Here is a 21,963-nt window from a genome sequence, read left to right as displayed (position 1 = left end):
AGCCGGTGAGATTTGAACCACTGAACTGCAGATCACAGTCAGCTAAAGTGGCTTGCAGTACTGCACCCTAACCACTGCACCACCTCGGCTCTTTATTTAGAGATGAACAACAACACAAGGAGATCCTTCCTGGATCAAATTTGTGGTGAGATACCAAAGGAGTCAACCAGGTGCTTCTGTGGTTCATCTCCAACAGCTAGGAATCAGATTCATTTTGGCTTTGATCTGAAGGCTGCATGTTTCTACCAACCGGGTTAGTAGCCATGGATAGAGTTGACTTCCATGAATTTTATTTTGGTCCCCCTTTAAAGCCATCTGAGCTGTGACCACTATGTGACTGAGATGTGATTGGGACACCCTTTTTTTAAACCATTCATGTCTCTTTCAAGGGTTATCTTCAAATTTTAGGCTGATGACAGAGAGAGAAATCATTTTGGGGGTCCATTTTCCATGTTTCGTGGAACCCTTTGCATAATTGTATCTTCACTCCTGCAGCATCTAGTAGCATGTGTGAACTAATTCCATTGCCCAAATTGTTCCCCCCCCCCCTGATAGTGTGGCAGCTTACTTGTGTGATTTAATGGCAGTCTGTCAAGCATGCCAAATGTGAAATGATTGGAAGGAACATCATTTAGATGCAGACTACCTCCCTCGTGAAGAGGAAAGATTGGATGGTAGGCGGTAGAGAAAGATCTTGACCTAGTCCACAGCTAATTTACTGTGGGTCCCATTATTGTGAAAATTGAGACAGTATCTTTATTTTGTGATTACATGTGTTCTAGAACTCAAGCAGGACTGAGTAAACTATGGTTGTGTAAACATGAATTTGCTGTTTGACAATATGGATGAAGAACATACAGAAGATGTACATTTATATTGTACTAGAGGGCAGGACCATTACAAGTGGATTAAAATTGTAAGAAAGAAGTTCAGGCTACAGATTAGGAGGAACTGCAGGTGGCACATGAAATAATGAGTATTCATTTCCTTGAAGATTTTAAACAGAAGCTGTTAGACATCCTCAAGTGGCAAGCGGGAAGGGCAGGTTGGCTGCTAAGGTACCTTCCAATTCTGCAATTAGCATCTTCCTATAAACCACTGTGGAAAGTGCAAATTCAAACACAACTTGGGTTGATTGGCATTTGCAAGGTGTACATTCTATAAAGTATATCTTGAAGATCCCAAACCAACTAGCTTCAAGATTTTTTCTGACAACAGATCCAGTGGTGGTTCTTATATAGAAAGCCCCATTTCCAGATATGCAGTCATAAGAAGAGTTATATAAAACACAGAATAAATATTGTGCGTCATCTTAAAAAGCTGGCATTCCAGGGAGACATAGCAATAGCAATAGCAGTAGACTTATATACCGCTTCATAGGCCTTTCAGGCCTCTCTAAGCGGTTTACAGAGAGTCAGCATATTGCCCCCAACAATCTGGGTCCTCATTTTACCCACCTCGGAAGGATGGAAGGCTGAGTCAACCCTGAGCCGGTGAGATTTGAACCGCTGACCTGCTGACCTAGCAGTAGCCTGCAGTGCTGCATTTAACCACTGCGCCACCTTGGCTCTTGGCCACATACCTACTTTCAGGTAAAGTCAGAAGGTTCACACCACAATAAGGTCCTTTTACACAGGACCTACAAGACAATTTATAGCACCTATATGTAAAACCTCCCCTTTTTGTGTCTATGGAGATTCTCAGTCCTCCAGGACAAGATTGTCCCAAAGGTGCTTTTTCAAGACACATGGACTTCCCCCCCCCCCCTTGAAGAGGTTCTGCTTCTGAGTCGCAACTGAAGAAGCTTCTTAGATGAGAATTGAAATGTCTTCAAGCAAAAGCAAAGTCCAGCTGTCTCTTGAAAAAACATATTTGGGATCTCAAGCTATAGGTTCTATCATCCAGCATTAGGAAAGCCAAGATTAAAAAATAAGGTTTAGCAGCCTATTTATTTCTTTAAGTAAATAAATAGAACAAGTAACATCTGGTAAATGTCTATGGACATTCTCAGTCATCCAAGGTCCGAGATGGCGCAGTGGTTAAATGCAGCACTGCAGGCTACTTCAGCTGACTGTAGTTCTACAGTTCGGCTGTTCAAATCTCACCAGCTCAGGGTTGACTCAGCCTTCCATCCTTCCGAGGTGGGTAAAATGAGGACCCGGATTGTTGTTGGGGGCGATATGCTGACTCTGTAAACCGCTTAGAGAGGGCTGAAAGCCCTATGAAGTGGTATATAAGTCTAACTGCTATTGCTATAAGGTCACGGTTGTCCCTAAAGGTGTTTTTTTAAAAGAGGCAATTGGACTTTCTGATTTTTCTTTGAAGACATTTTGCTTCTCATCCCCTTTTGTGTGTGTGTGTGTGTGTAGGGGGGGGAGAGCAGGATACAAGAACTTGTAAATACAGCAGGGCAGATGGCAAAGCACAATTCAATCAATCAATCAATCAATTAATCAGAATTGAGCTGGAAGGGACCTTGGAGGTCTTGATCACGCAGGAGACTGTATACTATTTCAGGCAGATGACTGTTCAGTCTCGTCTTAAAAACCTCCAGTGATGAAGCACCTGGAACTTCAGGCAAGCTGTCCCATTAGTTCATTGTCCTTCCTGTTATGAAGTTTCTCATAAATCCCAGGTTGCTTCTCTCCTTGATTAGTTTCCATCCATTGTTTCTTATCTTGCCCTCTGGTACTTTCGAAAATAAATTGACCCCCCTCTTCTTTGTGGCAGGGTCTCAAATACTGGAATGCTTTAATTTAATGGAAGGAGTTTTCTAATATTGAGATCTACATTTAGCTCTACAATCCCATTATTATCCTGAGCGGTCCAGCCAGTTTTCCCCCCAACGCCATCACTCTGCTAAACAAATAATTCCCTCACCACTGTCAAACTAAGGCTGTATTACTATTACTATTAGTCTTCTCATTGTTCCTATCACCCATTTCCTCCCACTTATGACTGCAGGACTGTAACTTTGCTGCTTGTATACTTACCAACTTATATTGATATTGTTTGCTGATTGCTTATTTGTAACCTATAACTATCATTAAGTCTTGTACCTTATGATTCTTGACGAATGTATCTTGTCTTTTTAGGTACCCTGAGCGCTTAGGCACCAAAGACAAATTCTTTGTGTGTCCAATCACACTTCGCCCATAAAGAATTCTATTTCCCTAACAGTTGAGGCTGAGCACCTGTACCATGCCAGACTGTGCTGGCCTCTAATCCCCATCATCCTTGACCTTCACTGCCTGAGGCGAAATGATCGTGAATACACAGCAACAACTGGGGAGGCCAGGTTTCCCCATTCCTTTGCGCTGCTCTCGAAGTGCTGAGCAGGATCAGTAGCAGCCGCGCCGTTACGTTGCCTAGAATCGTGTCGGACCCATTCAGACGCGCTTGTGGGGTGGCGGAAGCCTTCCAGGGCTCCAGTTCAACGCGTGAACTCGCTGGCGGCTGACTCCTGGCTTGCCTCCAGAAAATTTCCCCCCAGCTTCGCCCTGCGCCTTTGCAAAGCCAAGGCCTCCCCGGGAGCCGGCGGAGCTGTTCGCGCCCCGACGCTCCTCTTTTAAATTTGGCGACAGGCGAGGCGCACCTTCCCGCGGCGAGCACGTGACGGCCGCGGAGGCGCGGGGAGGCGGGCCAAGCGACCCGGGGAGGGAGGCTGGCAGGCAGGCAGCAGCAGCATCGGCGGCGGCATCAGGGCCGAAGGAGAGAAGAAAGGGAGGCAGAGAAGGAGGGCAGCGGACGGAGGCGTCGCCTTTAAATGCTCTCAGCCGGGCGGCGGCGCAAAGGCAGCGCGCGTGGAGCCTCTGGGCGTGGGGGGAAAAGAAGGGCAAGGAAAGCGCTCCGATGCGTCCTGGACCATGAGCAGCCCAGCCGGCTCCGTCGCCCCGCGGGATTCCCTCGCTGCCTCGCCGTCTCTCTGAAGCCCCTCTCCGGCTGATGCTTCCGCCCCTCTCCCTCCGCCAGCATGTCCCGGCGAAAGATCTCCTCGGAATCCTTCAGCTCGCTCGGCTCGGACTACCTGGAGACCAGCCCGGAGGAAGAAGGCGAGTGCCCCATGGCCAGGCTCCTCTGGAACGGCAGCCGGAGCCCCGCTGCCCAATCCGGGGCTACCACTCCGGTCGCTACCGTTCCCCCCCCGCCGCCGCCAGAGGCTTTGGCGGCGGCGGCGGCGGCGGGTCTCCCTGGCCCGGTCCCGACGGGCTCCCGGAGGGCTCCTCGCAGAAGGCGGGTCAACCTCGACTCCCTGGGCGAGAGCATCAGCCGCCTCGCCGCCCCCACGGTAAACGCGCCTTTCTTTCTTTTTTTTTCGGGGAGGGGGGAAGGCGCCGGTTTAGTGCGGGCAAGCCAGGTGGGCAGACAGGCAGGCAGGCGAGCCGAGTTGGCGGGATGCGTACGCGCCCATCTGGAAGAGGAGGCTGACCAAGAGGAAAGGCAGGACGGACCTTCCACCTGGCGGTCTTCTTTTGGCGCCGGAGGCTGGACACGCGGGGTTCAGAAGAAGCCTCTTTGGCGCCGTTGGGATCCTCTAAACTGGGCTGCCCGCGGAAGAGGCGCGCTCGACCCGCCGTAGACATCCCGGGGCATCCCGCCCTCCTGTCTTCACCCACTCTTTCCCACGATGCGGGCTTTCAAAGCGCGGCCACAGGTTGCCCCCTGGCGCAGGTGTCCCCTTTAACCCCCCTGCTCCCTTCGCCCCCCACCTCTGCGCCGCTGCTGAGCCTCCCAAAATGATTATACCAGAGGAAGTCCCTTCAAGTCGTTTTTATTTATTTTAAATAAATACATAAATAAAATGAAAACGACTTGAAGGGACTTCCTCTGGTTCCAGATGTTTGGGCATTGTTCTTTCTGTAGATTCCCACCGAAGTGGTCGGAAACGTCAGGAAATCCTCAGAACCCCTTCGAAGTGGCTCCGTTCAGAATTTAGGGTTATTTCGGAGGATTCCCTTCTCATTTCAGCCTCTGGTTTTCTTTATGGAATTTTCCAAAGGCTTCCCTCCCCTCCTTATAACCTCATCTTCTCTTATTGCATTTTCTTTGTTTCCCTCCAAAACTGCACACTGATTTCCTTATGTGGGGTGGTGGTGGTGGTGGAGGGAAATAAATCTCACCTTTAATTGACATCTTTTAATGGGCAGCGTTAAATCCCTCCAGAACAGGGGTCACCAACCTTTCAGACCCCAGGGACCACTAAATTCATAATTTTAAATCCCATGGGCCACTAAGATGATTTTTTTTAAAAAAAAGATAAATGGTATTTAGTGCAATATAAAAATGCAAATAATTTTTCGGCGGACCACCAAAATTTTCTCACGGACCACCGATGGTCCATGGACCACCAGTTGGTGACCATTGCTCCAGAAGACAGCAAAGGGAAGGAGTGCAATGCTGTTTCTGTACTTATTCCAAAATATTTGATTCTTCTACTCCTCCCCTAACCATCTTAGTGGTGTTATTCTCTTGAGAAAACTTCCACGTAAGCCCTACAGGGGAAAAAAAGAAACAGAATGAAAAAAAAAAAGCCTGTAAGTTGAGACAGAGTTTTTACTGAATACTTGTGGCATGGGAATATTACTGTTTCATAGCCTCCCCCCCCTCCCAAGCTTCTATTCTGCACAGAAGCTTTCCAGAGAAATCTAGATAATGAAAAGCAGAATGCCAATTGAGATAGGCCTTTGGTCCCCGTCTACACAGCCTTTTTCTTGGTCCTCCTTTGCTATTTTGTAAGACTCCTGATGGCCTGAGAATGGTAGTCCAACATTCCATTCCCCGATTCTGCTGTGACACATATAATCTGACTCAGACAGTTTTGTTTATTGTCTTACCATGCTGTAGTGTTCTTATGAGAACACGGAGAGAGAACATGGCTTAGATGTTTACTTCCCATGAATCATCTTCCAATGGAACACAGTCCTTCTTTCCCTCTTTCCAAAGTTTATTTTCACTTCTTGGGTCACAAGGCTTGTTGCTTCCCATACTTCTTATCAAAGATAACAAGAATTTTCTCTACCCAACTTCAGCCTTTATCCCCTAATTGCTGGTTTTTGCTCATTTCCCCCTTTCTCTCCAATCTTGGCTGCTAATCCTTTCATTTATTGGTACATCCCATTCCAATCGAGATCTTGGAAGTACTCTAATTCAGCTTGATCCTTTCCAGCTGTGGAGTGTTGCACGGACTTCTATTCCTTACTGGAATTATGTTTTTTTCCCATCATTAAAAAAAATAATCTAAAGATGGAAAAGTAATTTGTTTCCCTTTATCTCTTGGCTATTCCATATGGTTTCTTCCAAGCTGCTTTGAATTCTGAACTTGTTTGTTTCTCCTAGGGAAAGAAATGGCCAAGTACAGCTTGGTTACATCCTGCTTTGCTTTATGTAATGCCATCAGTTTTGTCTGTATTCTCTAGAGATGTTCATTTGTCTTATAAGAAAGCCCCTGCATGAGAAGCTGCTCTTTGCTTTTTAATTGCCATAGATTAAACTTCTTCATTGCAGTAAATAAGAAAATGGTGGTACTTCTATGGCTGCAAGACCATGTTACAAAAAGCCAGTAGGATGACTTTTAGAAGATGCTGCTAGGAATCTCATCAAGATAACAAAGATCCATAGGAAAGGTTCTAGTTCCTAAGCAAGGCATTATCCAGAAGGCAGAAAAGAAAGGATCTATGAAATTATCACGGGAGGAGAGAAGGAAGGTCCTGATCTTAGATACCTAAAACATGGAACTGAGAGGAGTTCTGGAGGAAGTCATTATTTAGAATTAATAAATATTTATGTTCCTTACAACCAAATGCTGGAGTAAAATGCCAGCCAGTCTCCCCCCCCCCCAATACTCTGTTTAATTCTCCCCTCCCATCTGCTTTGAATCCCTTTTGGCAAAAGTTAGCTGATTTTCTGAGTCTGTTGAATGTGCTTTAATTCTCATTCTGTTCCAGTAGGGTTCTTCCTTGCACTCTCTCTGTTTGAGTGTGCGTGCACGTAGAATATGTGTGTGTGTGTGTGTTTATATGTGCGCGCGCTCTATATTTTATATGTATGTGTGTTTGGTGTGTGTGTGTGTGTGTGTGTGTGTGTGTGTGTGTGTGTATGCAAACCTTCTATCTGTCTGTACATCCATCCATCCATCCATGTAGAATATAAGCAGCTGGAGAAGAGCAATTCGGAGCAGGGAACTGGGAAATATTTCTGCAACATTTCTCCTAATAAGCACTATCACAAGAGCTAAAAATAAAATAGTTAAAATTATATGGCACCTATACATAGTTCCTGAATCTGTTTTCAGTTATATAATTCATCCCTGGGATATGCCACTGCCGTAACAGCCATTCATTCTATCACTATTGCAAAGAGGCAGAACAAATGATAAAGCTATGAGGATGAGTTTAATGCTGGTTGCCTGTAGTCATCTGGACAGGGACCAGATTAGCCCCAGTTTAATGTCTCTTTCCACCCCATGGTTGGCATGCCTTTTTATGGTGTATCACTGAGAAATCCGCCTTTACTGTGGTTGGGGAATGTGAAACCAATCATACTAGAGAAATGGTATATATTTTGATGCTTTGTCAATGAAAAGAAAAATCTCTTTAGATATCTGCGTAGAAAGAGTGGAGGACGTAATCATCTTTGATACGGATCTATAGTGCATCCATTTCCATTTTATTTTGTGAAGCTTATTACATAATATGTTAAGAAGTGTGCTTCGTATGTTCAAAGTGAAATTAGTACCCGTGAAAACTTTGAAACAATTTCAGTTGAAGTTAAGATTTTTCTAAAAAAAATCTATGCAATATCGACACATGTTGATCGGTTGTGTCCAGAAGTGCAAATGTGACTCTTCTCTGCAGTGTTTGGGTTTTCACATTATTGAACAATGCGTAGTCTTTTCATGACCAACAGAACTGAGATATTTACTTTAAGAGGATCACTGATCTTTCAATCTGTTTTAGAATAGTTCATGTTGGAGGTAGTAAAATCATAAGAGTGTCCAAATTTTTCTTTTGAACATGGATAGAAGCCATTATATATGCCTGTATGGATCAGACACCAACAGTAACAAGTTGGTAGCTGAATTTTAATTTCTGACTTCAGATAGAGGTATAGTAAGTTAGATCACCTTTATTCCCTTCTCTTCAAATATAATGGCATTTACACTGAAGTTTATTTTTAATATTGACTTTTAATGAAATATTTTTAGATGAGCTTCAAAAAAGCTTGGGCCGCAAGAAAATTTTCATGCAGTGAAATTTGGATAGTCCCATGTGGAGTGTGATTTGGCAAAAAGATACTAGAAATATTTTTAACGCTAGATATTAGAAGTATTTTGAAAAGTTGGGGGCAGAATAGATTCATGCAGGCTATTTTTGCTGGAGCTGAGAAATTGCTGTATAAAACAAGCTTATATACTATGGGCCAATTTATTGCCTGTAAGTGATAGGAATCTGTGTGATTTGTCAACTGTAACCAACCTCCCGATATTTTGAAAAGATTTGTATCTGCACTTGGTTGCATTGTTAGCCTATCAAAGGAAAGGGTTCCATTTTGCTTTTGACATTTTCATTCTATTCATGATGACAAGTTTATATTCAATAGGGTACATCAGGAAAGATAAGGAGAATTACCAATTGGATTGAAGAGAGATAATTTTCTTTATACGCCTGTTAGATAGTTCAGTATAAATGGAATTTCATTAATTTGTTCCCCTCTTTCTGCCTAGGCAAACCCATAGCTGATGCTGCAATATGAGAGGAAGAATCCCAGCTGACCTTTGTCATATTTTTTGAAAAATAATTATTCTATTCATGAAGACAAGTTTATATTCAATAGGGTACAACAGAAAAGATAAAGGAAAATTACCAATTGGATTGAAGAGAGATAATTTTCTTTATACGCCTGTTAGATAGTTTAGTATAAATGGAATTTCATTAATTTGTTCCCCTCTTTCTGCCTAGGCAAACCCACAATTGATGCTGCAGTAAGAGAGGAAGAATCCCAGCTGACCTTTGTCATATTTTTTTGAAAAATAATTAAATTGCTTAATAAAGCAGTGGCATAATTTTTGTGATTTTTGAACAGCACGTTTAAAGAGATTTGAAGAAATGTATTATATTATTTCAAGCTTGCTAGCACTTCCAGATTTAGCAATTATATATTCACACTTTTGGGGATCATTAAGCTAATTGTAACAAGATGATTTTAGACATAGATGTAGATTTTCAGATTCTGGGGAATATTTATTTTTTACTGGTAATTTGACAAAACAAGCACAAATTAAGTCAGGAGCATTCCATTAACAGTTGTGGTCTCTTTTTCTTGTTCTACTTCTCAGATTATAAATTGATTTTTCACATTGAAACTGAAACCACAGACTTTTATAGCCATTCTTTAGAAATCATTATTATAAAGTATTAGCTATTGCAGCTCACTGTCACTAGAAATATTTTATAGTACAGTTTTTCATTATATTTAATAATAAATAAGGGATGTGGTGGCTCAGTGGCTAAGATGCTGAGCTTGTCGATCAGAAAGGTTGGTAATTCCACAGTTCGAATCCCTAGTGCTGCCTAACAGAGTGAGCTCCCGTTATTTGTCCTAGCTTCTGCCAACCTAGCAGTTCGAAAGCATGTAAAAATTGCAAGTAGAAAAATTGGAACCACCTTTGGTGGGAAGGTAACAAGAGTTCCGTGCGCTTTCAGCGTTTAGTCATGCTGGCCACGGAGACGTCTTTGGACGGCACTGGCTTTTCGGCTTTGAAACGGAGATGAGCACTGCCCTCTAGAGTCAAGAAGGACTAGCACATATGCGCGAAGGCAACCTTTAACTTTACCTAATAATAAATATTTTTTTAGTCCATTCATGTCTTAAAATTGTTTTATATGCTTAATGTGATTGGGAATGCCTAAAACAGGGATATCAAACTCAAGGCCCGGAGGCTGGATTTGGCCTGCGGGTTGCTTAGATCTGGCTCATGGTGATTCCATTTTCACTGGCAGAGGGTTGCAGGAGGCCGTGGCAGCCGAAAACAACTCCAGAGCCCAATTTCACCAGCAGAGTGCTCGGGCCACCACAGGTACTCCCGATATGAGTGATGTTGCGCTGGCCATGCCCACCCTAGCCATGCCCACCCCAGCCCCTCCGAGGTCAAAAACAACCCTGATGTGGCCCTTGATGAAATTGAGTTTGACACCTCTGGCCTAAAGTAAGTCATTTTTAGTATTATTTGCCCCCCGATATTATAATATAAAGAGTCCAGATGCAAGTTCTGATCTTGGTTTAAAGTGCAAGCATCATCCTAGGTTGTATATTTTGGAATATTGTATTTTGTAGCGAAGAGAAGGTGGCTAATTTTGGTCTGTGTGAAATGATGGAGAAACAAGAGAAGGAAAATTCAACTTGAATTTGTTCATGGCTTGGCGCTATGTGGAAATCGAGCTAATAAATTTGCAACAGAGGTATGATTTGAACTGAGTTCTTCTTAGTTAGTAATTCAATTATTTAGTTAGTACATAAGTTCTAGGTAATGTGAAATCCCGGCTGATTTATGCTATGCACTGAAACTTCCCCCTTGGGTTTATAAGCTCAACTCAGTGGAAATAACTTGCAAATGAATGTACTGAAGATTACATTTAATAGCTCTGGGAGTTAAATATTGGTTGAAGAGGACAGTCGAAGTTTGAACTGCCTCCTAAATATGTTGATTTGATGTAAGCTCCAATGTATTTAACATATGTTATTTCAAGTGAAGCAAAAATAGAATCACAAATAATTGTGTTCATAAAAGGAAAGTCTTTTAAATTTAGAAGACAGCGTAATTATTAGAAGTGAATTCTATTCCCTTCTATTCACATATCTACTATGAAGTGAATTTTAAGATTTTGTTTTTAGTACCGTACATGTATTTAGTATTGGGTTCAAAGCTGCTTTGATATATTAAGGACAAATCGATATTTTGTGGGTCTGAAAAATTCGGGGGGTTAAATTATTTGCATGGCTATTCCGGGGAGTGGAACTATGTGAGAAAATTATCTTGGACTCGCAAATGAAGGAGACATACCCAAAATATATTTCAGTATTACAAATGATCCAGACAGACACTTTTAATTCATAGCAGCAAAAGCACTTTAACAAATCTTATCTTGGGTTTCCTGTATCTCAGTTCCTGGCCATTGACTTCAATGAACAGAACAACAATAGAAAAAATAAATTATACTTGAGCATGGTAAAAAAACAAGGCAGACAGCTTAAACATTCTGCCCTTTTTGAGTTTTCCAGATGTCTGCCTAGATATAGACACATAATGGAACAACACGTCAGTGTTATAATCTGTGCAAGACCACATTACGTTTGAGATCCAATAACCTACGTGTGCACATTTGATGTGGAATTGCAACAATCTTCAACCACAACAATACACGAGCACACAATAAATACAAACTTAAGGTAAACCGTCCAAACTTGATTGCAGAAAATACGACTTCAGCAACAGAGGAATCAATGCCTGGAATGCGGTACTTGACTCTGTGGTTTCTTCCCCAAATTCTCACAACTTTAACCTTAGACTGTCTACTGTTGACCTCACTTCATTCCTAAGAGGTCTGTAAGGGGCATGCATAAGCGCACCAAAGTGCCTACCGTCCCTGTCCTAATGTCCCCATTTATTCGTATGCATTTCATGTATTCATAAGCATGTTTATACTTATACCTGTTATCTTATACATGCTTGACAAATAAATAAATAAAATAAAAATAAATATTCCAGTTTCTAGGAGTCTGTCCCGGCTGGCCAGCAGCAGCGTGAGCAACAGTACATTAGGTGAGTTGCAGGGCAGGAAGTAAACTCTGTTTACATTTCTCAATGCACACAAAGCAATTGTATTCAGGTTGTATTTGGAAAGCTCTAGATGACAATAAAGGATTAATGAATTTCTTTGCTGCTCAGATACGGTAACTCCAGTTATATTGTATGAGCCACCGTGGCACAATGATTGGAGTGCAGTACTGCAGGCTACTTTGGTGCCTGCCGGCTGCCTGCAATTTGGCAGTTCAAATCTCACCAGGCTCAAGGTTGACTCAGTTGACTCAACTTTCCATCTTTCCGAAGTGATAAAATGAGGACCCAGATTGTTGGGGGACAATATGCTGACTCTGTAAACTGCTTAGAGAGGGCTGTAAAGCAGTGTAAAGCAGTATATAAGTCTAAGTACTATTGCTATTGCTATCTATGCTAGTACAGGTAATTCTCAATTTACAACAGTTCATTCAGTGACAATTTGGAGTTACAATGGCACAGGAAAAAAAGCAGCTTATGACCATTTTTCACACTGTTGCAGCATCCCTGTGGTCATGTGATTGACATTCGGATGCTTGACAAATAACTCACATATAAGATGGTTGAAGTGTCCTGGGGATCCCGTTTGGAAACCTTCTGACAAGCAAAGTCAATGGGGAAACCAGATTCGGTGATCCACTGTGTTACTAATTATATCACATAGCAGATGTGACAAGAAAAGTTGTAAAAGGGGAGCAAAACTCACTTAACAAATTTCTCACTTAGCAAGATAAATTTTGGGCTGAATTGTGGTCATAAGTATAGGACTACCTGTATCTGAGGTTAAAGATAGCAATAGCAATAGCAGTTAGGCTTATATACTGCTTCATAGGGCTTTCAGCCCTCTCTAAGCGGTTTACAGAGTCAGCATATTGCCCCCAACAACAATCCGGGTCCTCATTTTACCCACCTCGGAAGGATGGAAGGCTGAGTCAACCCTGATCCGGTGAGATTTGAACAGCCGAACTGCAGAACTGCAATCAGCTGAAGTAGCCTGCAGTGCTGCATTTAACCACTGCGTCACCATAAGTAAAAACACAAATTAATACATTTTGCTTTTATCTGCCCACCTTCCTTAACATTGCACCCTTCAATAGAGGTAAGCAATCAAAGCAGTGAGTGATTTTAGTATCAATTAATTAATTGATTAATATCTGGAATGTGCAATAGCAATAGCAGTTAGGCTTATATATCGCCTGATGGTGCTTTACAGCCCTCTCTAAGTGGTTTATAGAGTCAGCATATTGCCCCCAACAGTCTGGAGCCTCATTTTACCCATCTTGGAAGGACGGAAGGCTGAGTCATCCTTGAGGCAGTGCGACTCAAAGTGCCAAATTTCAGGCAGCTGGCAGCTGGCAGTCAGCAGAAGTGGCCTGCAGTACTGCCCTCTAACCACTGCGCCACCATGGCTCCGTAGAATACAAGCTACATTCAGAAGTTTTGAAACGGAAAAGGAATCTCTACTATGGTCTTTTTTAAGATAAGATTTTGTTGCCTTTGTTTCTGATTGTCTAAGTTTTACTATCAGATTTAGCAGCGCAGATTTTAGCAGCGCAGTATTATGTGGCAATTTGCCATTGAAGTTATCATTTAGGACTTTTGCATCATTCCAAACAAAGATTTTCAAAGGAGTTGAATCCTGGTTTTGGGTGCAAAACAACTCATGAAAGATCAAGACATACTTGATGGTTTGTGTGAACTATTTCGAAACTGGGGGCCAGTGCTTTCTGTCAATCATGGTAGTGCTCATGAAAAAGATTTTGTTCTTGGTTGAATTTAGAATCTTTAGATTTTTCTACATGCCTTTCTCACTTAATTTGACGGAAAGGCTACGATCCTTTTCACAGGAGAGGTTTTCATGAGTGAATATCGGGTTCTTTTGCCAGATATAAACTGATTTAAGATCTCATCTTGGCTATCTGGGTTTGATTATGCAATATCTGGCACAATTATTTGCGTCTTCCGCCTGATATGGAATGTTATGGAAAGAATAGAAAGAAAGCTACATGTTGTTTACCTTTAGATTTCAATATTGTAAATGCAGCCATTATACTGCTGCACATTTCTATCCTGGCAAATAGAGCATGCTTCTATTGATTGTTGATTGTTCTGCAAATTTCCATGTCGCCTGTTCTTTGTTCTTTAAACTTTTCCCTCTTTACAGGATCTTATCAATTGCATCCAACCATGACTTTCTCAATTTTCCTTTTCATCGCAGCTCACTCATTCTTCATGTACAGTATTTGTTTTGTGATGCATTTCTCATTCATACTCCCTCTATGACGAAACCACCTCACTGTACTTGTTTTGTACTGGCCATACACTTATATATTCCATCTACATTAATTCATTTACAGCAGTGTTTCCCAACCTTGGCAAATGGGAGGCTAGGGGACTTCAACTCCCAGAATTCTCAGCAATGACTATGCTGGCTGTGGAATTCTTAGAGTTGAAATTCATATACCGTACTTGGAAATGGTTAAGATTGGGAAACCCTGATATCCAGGTAGTTCTTCACTTACAATCACAATTGGAACCAGAACGTCCAAAGAGCCGCGGTGGCGCAGTGGTTAGAGTGCAGTACTGCAGGCTACTTCTGCTGACTGCCTGCTGCCTGCAATTTGGCAGTTTGAATCTCACCAGGCTCAAGGTTGACTCAGCTTTCCATCCTTCCGAGGTGGGTCAAATGAGGACCCAGATTATTGGGGGCAACATGCTGACTCTGTAAACCATTTAGAAATGGCTGTAAAGCACAGTGAAATGGTATATAAGTCTAAGTGCTATTGCTATTTCTAAGCAAGGCTGTTGTCAGGTGAGCTTTTATGCCAAGGTTGTTAAGTGAATCACTGCAGTTGTTAAATGAGAAGTATGCTTGTTAAGTGAGTCCAGTTTGCCTCATTCACTTTGCTTGTGGGAAAGTTGCAAATTGCAATCACGTGACTCTGGAATGTTGCCACCATCATATATATGCATGCCAATTGGCGAACATCTAAATTTTGATCATGTACCCATGGAAATGCTGTGATAGTTGTAAATGTGAGGACTGGTCATAAGACACTTTTTTTTCAGTGCCAGTATAACTTTGAATGGTATCTAAATGAAGGGTTTAAGTCTAGCACTGTTCTGACCCAGCCTCCGCCAGTAATGATAAGCTGCTTACGCACAAGTAAAAAGTAACCCTTTTCAAAAGAGGGCAGGAAGAGTCTTTTATTCACACGGATAAACAAAAAATCAAATGTAATTAGTCCCAACAAACCTGGGTTTAGCGAAGAAATCCGAATAGCTTGCTGTATACTGCTGTATACACTCCGAATAGCTTGCTGATAAATAGGGAGGGGTTTGGGAGTGGCTGGTTGCTTATTTCCCAGCCAGGGAGGGACTGGCTATCGTCTGCTTCTGCCTCTCCCTGAGAGCCAGCTTATTGCTTTCCTTTGCTCTCCTCTCTTTTCCTTTCTGCTCATACTCGCATCTGGGATAGGCTCCATCTGTTCGTCCCCCTCACTCAGCTCAGGTCCTGAAGACAGCTGCCTCTCCACCTGGGGGAGGATGGAAGGCCCGGCTCAGCCTCTGTCTCTGATGCTGTTTCCTTAGCAGAGCCGTTCAAAGTCTCTCGAAGCCGGCCCAGGCTCTCCCCCCCCCTCCTCCTCCTCCTCTTCCTCTGCTGCTAGTTCTGTTGGCAGCTGACGGGCCACAACAAGGATTACCTTCATTCCTTTTGACAGACTACATGTTATCTTTCCCCCAGCATTTTTCTATATTAAAATACCTGCATCTATTTCCACTTCTTTAATAAAACGTTTGACCACAAATTTATCTACTTTTGCTTAGCTTTCCCCATTTATAAATCACTAGCAATCATCCAGTCCATTTACTCTTGTCAAATCCAACCACGTTGGCCTTTAATACATCAGTTTTCTAATTATATTCCTCATTATATCATGCTGCAAATTGTTTGGCTTCTTAGCCAAAAAATGTATATTGTCTACATACAAAAGTGCATGCAACATACGCATCTCAAATAGTCCACTTATAATTACAAGTATTTCTTATGTATTCATATAAATACTAAACCAAGGTGCCAGTGCACCTCCTTGTATTTACTCTGCTTATTGTTCAACTATTTCTTAAGCAATCCATTTATTCTTGTGTATGCTTGGCTTTTTTTCTTAACCTCCCTCCCACCGTAACGTTTATCATCTTTCAGCACCATATTCATGTAAAACATTCCATAAATCAAGGTTAGGTACTTTATTAAATGGTTCCTGCAAATGAACAAAAATAAAATAGCATTTCTTTTGTCAAGTGTATGTGTTTTTCAAGTAGTATTTGCATAACTGTTGTCCAGAGCAAAGCTACATGGCAGTATTCCAATTTTGCTGATTGACACGCTTTGTAAGTTTTTGATCACATCTTCCTGGCCAAACTTAAAAAAAAAACCTGATCCCCTTGTAGTTTCTACAATCACTCTTTCAAGCTTTCCCTTTTTACAGTACAAGAAAAAATAATGTCATTCTTCCAATCCTCTGGAAAGAAACCTTCTTCACATATGTTAGATAGATAGATAGATAGATAGATAGATAGATAGATAGATAGATAGATAGATAGATAGATAGAAGTTTATTTATATGCCGCCCTTTTCCCTGGGGGGACTCAGGGCGGCTCACAATCCAAGAGGGAGGGGGAGACAAACTTTTTAACATATAAGACAATACATAATTAAAAAACACAACATTCATACCATTCGGGCGGGTTACAGTCTTAGCCCCAGGCCTGACGGGATAGCCAGATTCTGAGGGCTGTGCGGAAGGTCTGGAGGGTGGTGAGGGTACGAATCTCCACGGGGAGATCGTTCCATAGGGTCGGAGCTACCACCGAGAAGTCACACAGCTACAACAAGGAAACAGCTTCTATATTTTATGATTTCTCCTGTTCCAATTGTCTACATTGGCAACGTGTCAGCCTCTGCTTTGCTGCTGCTTCGGCTGCCATGAAACGGGGAGGGAGGGCATAGTATTTGGGAGGGGTTTACTAATTGTGCTGGAGGAAGATTCTGGAGCTCTGCTGCCTGTCGGAGTACACATGCGTAGGAGGTTCCCGCCAAGACTAACGGCACCAACATTCCATCTTAGTGATGCCTTTTGAAGTTATCTCACATCTGACACTTAGGAGAATTATGATTGGACTGTAACTGTGATGCCAAGGGGTGGGGAATGGGTTATTCTATATATCAATCGCTTTCGCGCCTAAATAATCAGTCTTCGCTTCGCTATGCCTTTAATCATTTATAATTAGTAAAAGTACACTTGATTTCTACCTATGGAGTCTCATGGTCTTCTTTCCTAATTACCTAATGAAGAGATGCTGACACAACGTTATCATTTTCAACATGCTCTGAACACATGACTTTTTTCATTGATTTTTTTTATTCTTGGACATCAAAATTGGTAACAATTGTTTCAGTCATACTGTTTGACATATCACTACTGGCATATCTATCACTATTGGCATACTGTATATTCTCCCAGCATTTCCTTATTCCCTTGATATCTCAAATAATTTCATCCCTTTTAAATTTTACTTCTATTCTCCATTGTTGAGGTTTCTAGTTTAGCCCCAGTCATTCATACTTCCAGAACGTTTTTTTCCATTTCCATCAAAATTAAACCCCATTTTCTCTGCCTCTTTTAATATCAACTGTTCCATGGTCTCCTTGACTACACTGTTCACAACTGTGTCTACAGTCATTATGTAATACCTTTCTCCCATCTCTTTTTGCAGCAAATCTTTATTTTTGCACTAATTTTTTTTTCTCAATCACTACTTCTTTCATTCCTTCATTTTATCAAGCATCCCTTTTCATACTTCCTACATGCCTAAGTGGCGCTTTTAAACATACGGTAATTATTTTCATTCTGTTCCATTTCTACATCTTCTTTTCTTACATCCACACTCTATTCATTTTTGGGGAAATAAATTTATCTTCCAAGAATTTTTTATATTCGTTTAATTTTTCTTTCATTTCTGTGACAGACTACAGTAAGCCGCAGCATCTTAAGGAGGGACCACATTTCAAGGTGGGGAGGGGATGAGGTTAGTGATAGCACAATCTAGAACTGGATTGTAGGAAGGGAGATAGATCTAGGGTAGTCATGCCTCAGAATATCCCATAGTACATTCATTACCTTGGGGCAGTATAGTTTATTCTGGCAAGATTCTGTCTATACAGTGTAAGCAAATAGAGCTGAAGTTTGGCTGGATTTTGAGTTGCTCTTGGGCTAGCTTGACAATTTCTTACATTTCCTTCCAGAACCACTTTTTCCAAGATTTCTTCTTGATACTTCTAATAATTGTCTGCCCCACATTTAGAACATCCCATCATCCTTCTATTATTCACCAATTCTCTCAGTGTTTCATCTTAATGTGATCAAATGATGGTTTTGTTTTAGAGTCATATCCATTCCTTTTCCTTATCTTCCTTGAGGGAAAGGGTAATTCCTCCAGTCATAAAAGAGATGCCCATGCACTTCCTCCTCAAAGGGCTGATGTTAAACCCAATATTCCTGGACAATTTTTATCAAGTATCCAGCCTTCTTTTAAAAGGAAATTTCTCGAGAAGATGGTTGGGCAGCAACCTCCAATGTTCTTGGAGACAATGGACTATCTGGAACTGTTTCCAGATAGGAATCCAGATAGGAATCTGGAATCCAGACCAAGGCAGAGTATAGGGTCAACATTAATTACATTTGTTGATGACCTTTGGTTGAGCTAGGATGTTAAATGATGGATCAGTCCAGGTGCTCCCTGGTCTCTCGGTGATATGGTTGATCATGGTATCCTTCTGGACCGGCTGTGGGGACTGGCATATGGCAGCATAGTAATTCTCCATCTTTTTCTGTAATTGTAATTGGCAGATAGGGAAAAATCAAGCTTTAACACTGCATGTGTGATGTGCCTCAGGGCTTGAAGCTCTCACCCTTCCCACTATATGTCTACATGCCAGTTCGGGATTTGGTAAAATCACTATGCTGTTGAGAACTAATTGTATGTCACAACCCTGGACTGCCAAGTGATGCTGATGATGTTCTGTCTGGATGTCTCAAAGCTCTGCAAGGCTGGATGAAGAAGAACAGACTCAGGCTCAGTTCTGACAAGATCAAATAGCTGTGGCTATTTGAGGCTCTTGGTTCTGAAGACTTTGCATAACTGGACTTGTATGGAGAAGCACCTTTGCAGTGTTATGAAGTCTATGGGTGTTAAGTGTTATGAAGTCTATGGGTTTTCTCAGACTGACTTCCTCAAAGAATAGATGGCATTGTAGGCCAAGAGGCCTTTTGCACCAAGTCTTTAGTCATTTTAAGCTATCACATCATAAATTATTATGCTTTTACACAGTAGGGTAGAAAAAAGTGAAGACTCCTGAGATCTTTCTCTTCATGTAACATTCCCTTTAATAGTAAAACCAGTACTGGTCCATTTGGTCTATTTGAACACAAACATAATAAACCCCCCCCCCACCCCCAAACATATTTAGGCTATTCCATGCCAGCTAGAACCTCTGACTTCATTGCAGTCAATATTATCTTACCTGGACCTCATCAGTTTGAAGATATAAACAGTATACCAATAGAGACTCAGAATGGTCTGATTCCAACACTTCCATTAAATCTCAAGCAAAGATTTATGAGGAAGATTTATATGCTCTCTGGGGCTTAAAAAAAATCAGGAGGAGAGGAGGAGCTAATGTCACGACGAGATGGTTGTGCAGTCTCGATGCTCGGAGACCGCAGCCAATACTTTTGCTGCTGGATGGTACAAATGGACCTAAACTGTCCCTAAGAGACAGTGAACAGGAAGAATACATCTTGCTGATTTCAGGGATATTGCACAATCCCTGAAAGAAGCAAGAGAAGTTCTTCAAGCCGGTGACAAATATCCAGCCAAGGCTGACGAAGTCGGGGCGGCTCCAAAATAGAAGGATACGGAAAGAGAAAGTGTTTCCAGCTGGTGAGGAACTTTTATTGTTTTAAAAAGAGACTGCCTATAAAAATTTAAAATTAATCTAAATTGGATAATAGAAGAATCAAGCGGTGGAATTAAATTTGGAATGGTTTTGGACAGTGGTTATCTTACTTTTTAAATGCTATCTTCATGGATGGAATCTATGCAAGCCTTTTGAAATGGATGGATTAAGTTTTCCTCTACTACTTTTTCTTTTATTGTTCTCTGTAACCTATAGACTAAAGTTTTCCTCTTTCATTGCTGTGGGTATTTTTCTAATTCATTTAAAGATTGGACTCTTTTCTAACGTGACATACAAAAAAGATAAGGAAACTATTTGCAACAGTGTTACCACTGCTCGGAGGCTGGGAGGATTTGTTGATTGGAATTGTGTATTGAAAATGGAACACTTTCTTTTTTTCCAAGGATTTTTTGACTTTGCATTACAAGGTTTCACTGCTTGGCTACAGAGAGTGATAAGAAGGGAGGCACACAGTTGTCCCTTTGAAGTAAAAGTGGAAGCAAAGTTCTTTGTGAATCTATGCTTTAATCTTATTAACTTTCCAAGCTAGAGCAGATGTGTTTGTTAGAATGGCACAATTTCAAAAGAAAACAGAAGTCTCAAATTTGCAAAAGATACTTTCAGAAATACAGAAATAATCAAATATATATGAAAGAATAGAGAAAAAACTGGAATACTTAGAGCACATAACAATAAAATAAAATGAAAAAATTGAGGATGTCTATCAGATGCAAAATGGGATGATTGAAACTCAAAAAATCGAAGTGGAAAATGAATATAAAGAGATTAAATCTGCTGATATTTATGGTAATTGGTTTGTTTCTGAAAATAGAAAGAATGGAATACTGAAAGAGGAATTAAATGGAGAGGAAATCTATTCCAGAGGACAAGATACAAAAGAATCCATGGATTTAAAGAGAGAAATTCTATTAGCAAAAGCATTGATAACACTGCTGACAATCAAAGATAAGATGAATAAGAAAACAGAAAGAGGGCATCAAGATTATATGAGAGATCTTATAAGCAAGGAGTTGCTAAGAGAAGTCTATACAAAGCTGATTAAGAAGATGATTAGAGGACTGACACCACAAATGGTAGAAGATATGAGACTGTTTTGCTTTTGGAAAGACATAGGTTGATAGATGGAAGAACATAGTTTAAAACTAGTTAAACCTAGTGAAATTTATTGATAATAGATATATCTTAAATAAACAAGTGATAATGTTACTAATGTATACAATGTGTAGTGTTATGATGAGTATAATTGGATATGAATATTGAATGGTACCCATGTAAGAAAGATTACCAATCCCTTTGGATTATACATAAAGGATAACAACAACAACAACAACAACAACAACAACAACAATAAAGAACTAAGTTAGATACAATAAAAATTTTGATTATTAGGGGGGAAATACAGGAAATACAGGATACAGGATATAGCCAAATAAAGGAAGGATAAGAATAACGTATATATAGATATGGGTATAACATAAGAAAACTGGATGTAAACTTTAAACAGTGATTTGGGAAGGAGGATTAGAAAACTTTGTTATTAAATATTATGGATGTTTAGCTAGAATAGGACATAAGGATTTAGTGTTAGTGGAGGATTTTAAAAATAGTAATTGAAAGGCCAGTATGTGGTTATGCATTAAATTTTTGTATATTTTATGATGAAGGACGCTTAAACAATTATAGTCAAATGAAAATGGAAATATAACAAGGGTGACATGTATGAATATTTGACTTAAAAGACTTAAGTTAATATGAATTATGTTTGTTGACTGTGGAAGAGATGCATGAAAGTCTTTTTGTAACCAACTGATACACTTTCTATAGCATGTAAAGAAGGATGCTGTATTTGTTTTAAATTAAATTTTTTTTTTAAAAATTATTTAAAAAAATCAGGAGATAGGGGCAGTCAAGAGTCCTGGCAGAGAGAGACAGAAGAGCATAAGAAAAAACAACAGCATTTCCATACATGCAATAAGGGATGCGTGGCTCAGTGGCTAAGATGCTGAGCTTGTTGATCAAAAAGTTCAGTAGTTCGATGGTTTGAATCCCTTGCACCATGTAATGGAGTGAGCTCCCATTACTTGTCCCA

At 40.9% G+C, this 21,963-nt stretch overlaps 1 protein-coding gene across 3 annotated transcripts in view; it reads left to right on the top strand.

Moving 5' to 3' along the window:
* Positions 1–3,145: 3,145 nt before the first annotated feature.
* GUCY1A2 (guanylate cyclase 1 soluble subunit alpha 2) overlaps positions 3,146–21,963 on the top strand; it is a 221,775-nt gene continuing 202,957 nt past the window's right edge. The window contains exon 1 of one of the 3 annotated variants that reach the window (XM_087721161.1): positions 3,146–4,288. In XM_087721161.1, the coding sequence (XP_087577287.1) occupies positions 3,974–4,288 (315 nt within the window). In that variant the 5' untranslated portion in view covers positions 3,146–3,973. The remainder of the gene's footprint in view (positions 4,289–21,963) is intronic. The other 2 variants (XM_087721160.1, XM_087721159.1) reach the window with 2 other exon arrangements.

This window comes from Thamnophis sirtalis, unplaced genomic scaffold (genome assembly GCF_051295495.1).
Source record: "Thamnophis sirtalis isolate CommonGarterSnake01/CBP01778 unplaced genomic scaffold, rThaSir2_p1.2 scaffold_8, whole genome shotgun sequence".
In the NCBI taxonomy this organism is placed as follows: Eukaryota; Metazoa; Chordata; class Lepidosauria; order Squamata; family Natricidae; genus Thamnophis; species Thamnophis sirtalis.
Note: the sequence above shows the minus strand (reverse complement) of the source record. Positions and strands in the feature narration are given on the sequence as shown.